General features: G+C 33.1%; 1 protein-coding gene across 1 annotated transcript; it reads left to right on the forward strand.

The window, feature by feature from the left end:
* Positions 1-1042: 1042 nt before the first annotated feature.
* Positions 1043-2749, forward strand: LOC140836756 (ras-related protein RABA1f-like). The gene is made up of 2 exons (XM_073202505.1): positions 1043-1423; positions 2176-2749. Exons 1-2 carry the CDS (start codon positions 1203-1205, stop codon positions 2606-2608), a joined length of 654 nt encoding a protein of 217 aa, XP_073058606.1. The 5' UTR covers positions 1043-1202; the 3' UTR covers positions 2609-2749.
* Positions 2750-7304: the final 4555 nt, after the last annotated feature.

Below are 7304 nucleotides of genomic sequence, written 5' to 3' on the forward strand. Positions count from 1 at the left end.
TATTAGACCCACTCAATATTGAAATATTAAAATCTGTTTATTGGTGTTGTATCTGCTTCTTACAAAGATGTCATTTGGGATATATGATTGCTATCAATGTGATGTTTCATGCACAATCTTGTAACACACACGATAAGTTAGAAAAAAAATATATATATATATATGTCTAACTGCTACGGAGTGGAAGTACGTTCACTGTGACATTGGCTTTGGATGAATGTCGTTCGAATATTTTCAAGGTGAGACAAATTAGTGCATTGGTTTTCCCGATGTATGGATGAGACAACTTTCTAAAGCTAAATTCTCTATGGATTTGGGTACATGACTTGTGTTTTCGTGTGTGTCTGGAGATTGAAGTAGAAAAGGAAAGAACTCAGAGGTGTGGGTTACGTCATCATCAAATAATTAGGTTGGAAGGAGAAAGATATATTTAATTTGTCAGCATTTGAAATTATTATTACTTTTTTATTTTAAAAGATTTCCGAGTAGGGTGACAAAAATCCCCAATACTAAAAAATTACGAAGGTAGGTGCGGACTTGTTAGATAATCAAGTAATTTGCACGGGAAAACTTTTTATTCTTTTTTATTTATAGTAAAAAAAACACCACAACGTTCGTTCTCTTGGATAAAAGATATTTTGTTTTTTAACTTTGATCAACTATTTAATTTGCACAGCAAAAATTTTTGTTCTTTTTTATTTATAGTAGAAAAAACACCACAACGTTCATTTTCTTGGATAAAAAATATTTTGTTTTTTTAATTTTGATCAACTATTTATTTAAAAAAATGACATCGTGTCTCGTGTATTTGTGTTGAGAATAGGTCAGTCAGATTGGCTTATTCTAATCTATTACTTATTTTATTTTATTTTTTGACCATGGGCTTTCCCAATGCCCCCACAAACTATATATTTTGTACGAACCCTATATAAATTGGACTGGGCCGTTTTAGCATAACTTAGATAGGCCCAACCCAATTCTACATAACCCACTAATGAGAATCTGATGGCCGGATTTAATTTACCATTCACGGTCCCTGAAAATGCTGAGGTAACGGAGATCAAAGAGCCATGAATTCGCATTCGTTCTTCCGAGAACAATAACCTCGACACGGAGTTCTCTGAGAAATAACCAGAAAATATTTCGAAATCAGGGAAAAGGAAATAAAGATCGTATAATAGGGAAGGGATAGGAATCGAGAAATGGGACCGTACAGAGCGGATGACGATTACGATTACCTGTTCAAGGTGGTGTTGATAGGAGACTCCGGCGTCGGGAAAACGAACCTGTTGTCTCGGTTCTCCCGGAATGAATTCAGCCAGAGCTCTAAATCTACCATCGGCGTCGAGTTCGCCACGCGATCCATTCAAGTTGACGACAAGGTCGTCAAGGCCCAAATTTGGGACACCGCCGGCCAAGAAAGGTTTGTTACATATCCTTCTTCCCCAAAAATTTTATTTTTTCTTCAAAAATATTTATATGCTGCATGCAACAAAACAAGTGCGATATATATAATATGTGTGTGTGTGTGTGTGTTTTTTTTTTACTGGAGAAGAATGATGAATGCGATCTTTGGTGTATTTGGCTTTGGTGAATGCAAATTTCACTGAATATAGAGGAAATTCATCAAATCTTTGCATATAAATGCATGAACGGATTAATCCATAAATGAACAAGCGCTCCTAAATTTGTTGATGTTTATTGTGTTAGGCTTCTTCATATTCATGAGGTCGAGGAAGAAAATGATTCATCACTATAGCTTGGACTGAATTAATTGATCATAAGTTTTAAGATTAAAATCTTCCATTCTTGGATCTTGTTTCCATGAGATAAGCTAGCAGCCTAGCACCCTGTATACAGCTACAGCTAACAGCTCTGACCGAGAGGAGAACAGTTCAATTATTTGTGCGAAAAATTCTGCATATACTAGCTTATTCATTTTTGTTACCAAAAGAAATGAACCACTATGTCTAGATTGAAACACGTCTTATTTTTTTCATGTTACAACAACCCAACTCGACAATTACCGTCTACGAAGACTGGTAATGTTTAGGCCAATATGAAAATCTTCCCGTCATAAAAGCAGTTTTTTTTTATGCACTTCTTCTCGAAACAACTGGTGGTATAGAGCGAGCTATGTCTCTTGTTGATACGTTCTGTGAAACTCTACTTTAGGTACCGTGCGATCACAAGCGCCTACTACAGAGGAGCAGTCGGGGCTTTAATCGTGTACGATGTCACCCGACATGTTACATTCGAAAATGTGGAAAGATGGCTGAAAGAGCTTCGAGGCCACACGGATATGAACATAGTGATCATGCTGGTTGGAAACAAAGCAGACCTGCGTCACCTACGAGCCGTTGCACTAGAGGATTCTAAGTCATTCGCTGAAAGGGAGAGGATCTTTTTCATGGAAACTTCGGCCCTAGAAGCTTTGAATGTAGAAAATGCATTTACCGAAGTGTTGACACAGATATATCATGTTGTAAGCAGGAAGGATCTTGAAATTGGAGAAGATCCGGCAGCTCTGCCCAAGGGCCAGACAATAAATCTTGGAACCAAAGATGATGTATCGGCTGTGAAGAAGAGTGGGTGCTGCTCTGGTTGATGCAAGAACGTAACTCAAACTTCTAACCGTTGTAACAATGCAAAAAAATGCATGCTATGGCAGTTTTGATGTATCGTTTCGGATTCTTTCTTATTTTTTCCGAATATTTCATGAATAGCTTGTGTTAAATTAAGGTACATATATTTTGTCGGATTTGAATCGTCTGCTGTATTGAAAAGACAGTATTTGGTGTTGTGCATTTTTTACACGTGATCATCTCGTAGACATCACACCATATATATGAGATAAATTTTAAAAATTGTAGGATTAAACGAGATGATCATGTGATCATCTCGTGTTAAAAAAAACACAATAGAAGATCTTAATCCCTTTTTATCATGATGATAAGATATTTTTATTTTATTGTTCTTTTAAAAATTGGTAGGACGTCGGATTCAATCGACACAATTTTTTTAAAAAAATATGATAACTTTGGTTGTTAAAACAAATCATCATTGCATTTTGATTTTTTTATTTTGTGTTATATTTATTTAAACATTTATTACTATTTTTTAAAAAACATATATCAATTTGATTGTTAAAACAAACAATTATTGCATTTGAATTTTTGGGGGTTGAATCAAAATTTTATAACAAAAGGAATGTGATGTATAAGAGTAAAAATTTATGTTTAGATAAATATTTCAACTGTATAAACGTGCCACACATGTAGTTAGATACTAGTGATTGCACTTTAAAAAATTGGTAAATTTTACCGGCAGATATTAGCAATGCAGCGTTCAAGTTAAGGGCACAGGCAATCAATGGCATAGTCAGAATTAAGACAGAAATGTCCAACGAAAGTGATCTTCACCCCCGATGATTTTCAATCGCTCCAAAAGTCTTCGCAGATTCTGAACAAAATCATCCATGTAAGAATTCTCAAGCCCTTTTGTCAACAAGAAATCACTCCACTTACCATGATTCAACTCCTATCGTGAAATCAGAGTTGATAATCATTGAATGTATTTTTGTAGTTTAGAAGAAAAAAATCATAAACTTCTAATTCACATTTTTTTTGTATTATATGGATTTCAAGTTCACCTAATAATAGATATATTTGAGATTATTTATATTTTATATTATATTTGTGTAAATAAGTAAGGTGTGAATTTATGATTTCATTTATTGTTTCATTCGAAATCTATAGATTTTATATGCATCCATCCAAATACAACCTTAATTAAGTTTATGGGTTCTTAATTTCTCCATACTGAATTAATGGTGCATGATTTGTTTTAAAGATGACAAAAACTTGTATGAGACTGTCTCACGGGTCGTATTTTGTGAGACAGATCTCTTATATAGGTTATCCATGAAAAAATATTACTTTTTATGCTAAGAGTATTATTTTTTATTGTGAATATCGATAGGGTTGACCCGTCTCAGAGATAAATATTCGTGAGACCGTCTCACAAGATATCTACTCTTTAAAGATTGCGCAACGTCAAAATTGCCCTGTTAAGCTACTAAATCCGTTGAGGTTGGTTAGGTGACTCGTGTTAATTGTCGTCCTACTAAGCCCTCCGATTGTCGTCCTACTAAGCCCTCCGATGGCTTATTGTTTAATTCGACACCAAAATCTTAAATTTGAAACGAATTCTCCTCGACTGAAAAATAAATAATCGTACTACATAGTGTGCTGCTTCATTCACAATATCCATACTCGACCTCAACTGATTGTGCAGATTGGGTACAGCAAAGATGAATATATGTGGCAGCAGCGAATTGAAGCCATAAAATTAAAGGGGAGCCCCGCGAAAAAGTTGAGGGCACTCTGCAAACCCTAATAAATTCTCTCACCCGTCCTTTTCTTCAACCATTCATTTATTTAATTCTTCACTTCGAAAATCATGCATGCATCGGTTTATATCAAAACCAGTAGCAATATTTCTTTTTTACTCGTGAATAAGCAACGTTTCAAACCCCAGACAAAATATCAGAATGCATTATTTTCTTGGCAGAATGTCCTATATCGAAAATTTAAGAACAAATGGAAAAATATATGATATTTTTTAATTATATCATGTAATAAAAATAATTATTGGATCGAAATATGTAAAATGAATGAAAAGTCATCTTTTCTTGGCGAATACACCCGACCCAAGAGTTTGTCCATAAGCCACCGATCTGGCCATTCTGCAACTTCTAGTCTCGACCACCTCCAACTAGCTGCAACTGCTCGGGAGTTAGGGGCTCGTGATGATTATATTAACACGTCCCAAGCTGGTAAGTTTCATTTTATGTTTCAATCACTTTTGTTTTATCGAGAGAATTTCATCGGGTGATTGCTAATAATTAGAGCTTCAGATAGTTTTTTGTTAGGGTAACCGTTGATGAGGAATCTTTATAATTAGGAAAGGCATGAATCGGGATTTGAGACGAGATATGGAAGAAGGCATTCTCATCCTGTTTCATTGTCGTCCGCTTCTCATTTTCAGTTATATTATTTTTTGGCTATATAATAATGCAGGTTTTAAAACTTTATAATAGTGTATTAGCTAGCATGTTATAAATTTATTTAAATTTAAGTGTATATATTGTTTGTTTTTAAAAAAGTTTATATATTTATTAGAATATTAACAGTAAATCAATAAATGAAAATAAGCATCAATAAATTATGCTGCGATATACGAAAAAGAAGTCTAAACGGAAAGGCGAACAAGGAAAAGGCGCGTGCGGAAAAACGTACACGGGTAGGGGTCAAAGCACAGTCGGCCATGAAAATGGATCTTGAGAGGATAACCCGTTTTGTCAGGGTTAAAATCGTAATGTGGACCCGAGTCTGCCAATGTAGCCCTCTTTGTTTGGTTACATGCAATAAATTGGCTCTGATTAAGACTTCCCCTTTTCATCTATTTTATCGGAACAAGGATTCATGTTTACGTTGTGATTTGTTAAAAATAAAAAATTTAATATATCACTGAATTATAAATATATTTTTTTATCAGCAATAAATATATTATACTTAACTAGCTCTTTTGTGAATGTCTATGTATGTCTAACCAATTTTTTTATATGTAACTAATATTGTCAAATTTTTTTATAATTTTCTGATTTTAATAAGTGTGTTTGATTATACCAAATTTTATTTCGGGTTCAGTTTGAAGAACGAATCTTCAAATCTTAACAGTTGATTGAGTCGTCAGAATTTTGGGCTCTGCATAAACATAAATAGGGTTAGAGGACGTCAGAGAGTTTTCCGAAAAATGACTCCTCCGATGTTGAAGTCAACCCGGATAGCAAACTTAAGGAGGAGAGAAATATACTAATGTGAAGTAGACAAGAGAATGTGAGAGTATAAAACTGTAGCACATACCTGATATTTATAGAGGTAAGAGATTAGTTACCTTGTTAGAGTATGACTCCTTCTGAGATAGAGTCTTATCTGAGATATGATACTTTAAACACTAGGGCTCTACCTCAACAACGGCTATGACTATTGTGATAAGAGAGAGATTGATAAATAATAATGCTTATCCTATGTTTGGTACATTTTTAAAAAGCTCATGATAATATCATGGACCCTTGATAAATAATTTTTTAGAAGGATAAAATATCCCTAATAGAAGGTGTGATAATTTTATTTTAATGATAAAATACACTACAAATGACTTAATTACCCTCAATTTATAAATGATTTTTTTTAAATCTATGCTAGTAGGTAGAAATTAAAATCAAATAAATATTTTATTTATTTTAATATAGTATATAATATGATAATTATATAAATGAATTCGAGATAATTATATAAATAATTTTTATAAATTTCAATAAAATTATTATTATCACTCGATTAACCTTAAAAATTGATATTTGACTTGACTCAAAAAATCAAGGGCTCAATTATCATATTATATAATATATAAAATTAGGTAAAAATAAATAAATCATGTTTTGGGATTGAAAGCTAAACTCATGCAACAACTTTGAAATTATAAAATTTATTATGATAAGGTTAATTTTGTCATTATAATCTATATAAAAATCTAATCACTCTTATTAAAATCATACCAAACATTAAATATAATATCCTACATCTTATTTATCCTTAACTTATCCTTATATTATATATCACATGTTTATCCTATCATGTGTACCAAACTATGCCTAATCTATTAACGAGAATATCTTCATATCATTCAGTCGCGTTCGAGCTCGGAATTCCAGACCCTTTGGTGGGCTGGAATTCCTGACAGTATATATATATATATATATATATATATATATATATATATATATATATATATATATATATATATATATATATATATATATATATATTATTTACCTCAATAACAAAGCAATTTGATGAAAGTAAGGTAAGTTTCTATAAAATTAGTAACTAGTACTATATGTGACTTCTATACTGTAATGTCCGAGACTTAATTACTGTAATCATACGTTGATTAATTGATATGATTGAGGTTATACGAACTTGAAATGAAGAAGCAGGGCATCTTTACATTATTAGCCAAGATGTTGGACCGAACATCTCCAGATGTTGGACTGAACATCTCGAGATGAGATGTTGGACCGAACATCTTCAGATATTGGACCGAACATCTCGAGATGAGATGTTCGACCGAACATCTCCAGATGTTGGACCAAACATCTTGCGCCGAACGGTAGAAAAGAACCGTCCGAGCGCCAATTTTATTTCTTAGACAGAATGTTTGGCGCCCGAGCGGTAGAA

This window comes from Primulina eburnea, chromosome 7, assembly GCF_022965805.1.
Source record: "Primulina eburnea isolate SZY01 chromosome 7, ASM2296580v1, whole genome shotgun sequence".
NCBI lineage: Eukaryota > Viridiplantae > Streptophyta > Magnoliopsida > Lamiales > Gesneriaceae > Primulina > Primulina eburnea.

Bases quoted from the DNA above. Each gene is read 5' to 3' on its own strand.
- LOC140836756 (XM_073202505.1), top strand. From the start codon at position 1,203: ATGGGACCGTACAGAGCGGATGACGATTACGATTACCTGTTCAAGGTG. The intron at 1,424-2,175 runs GTTTGTTACATA...ACTCTACTTTAG, and splicing joins GACACCGCCGGCCAAGAAAG to GTACCGTGCGATCACAAGCG.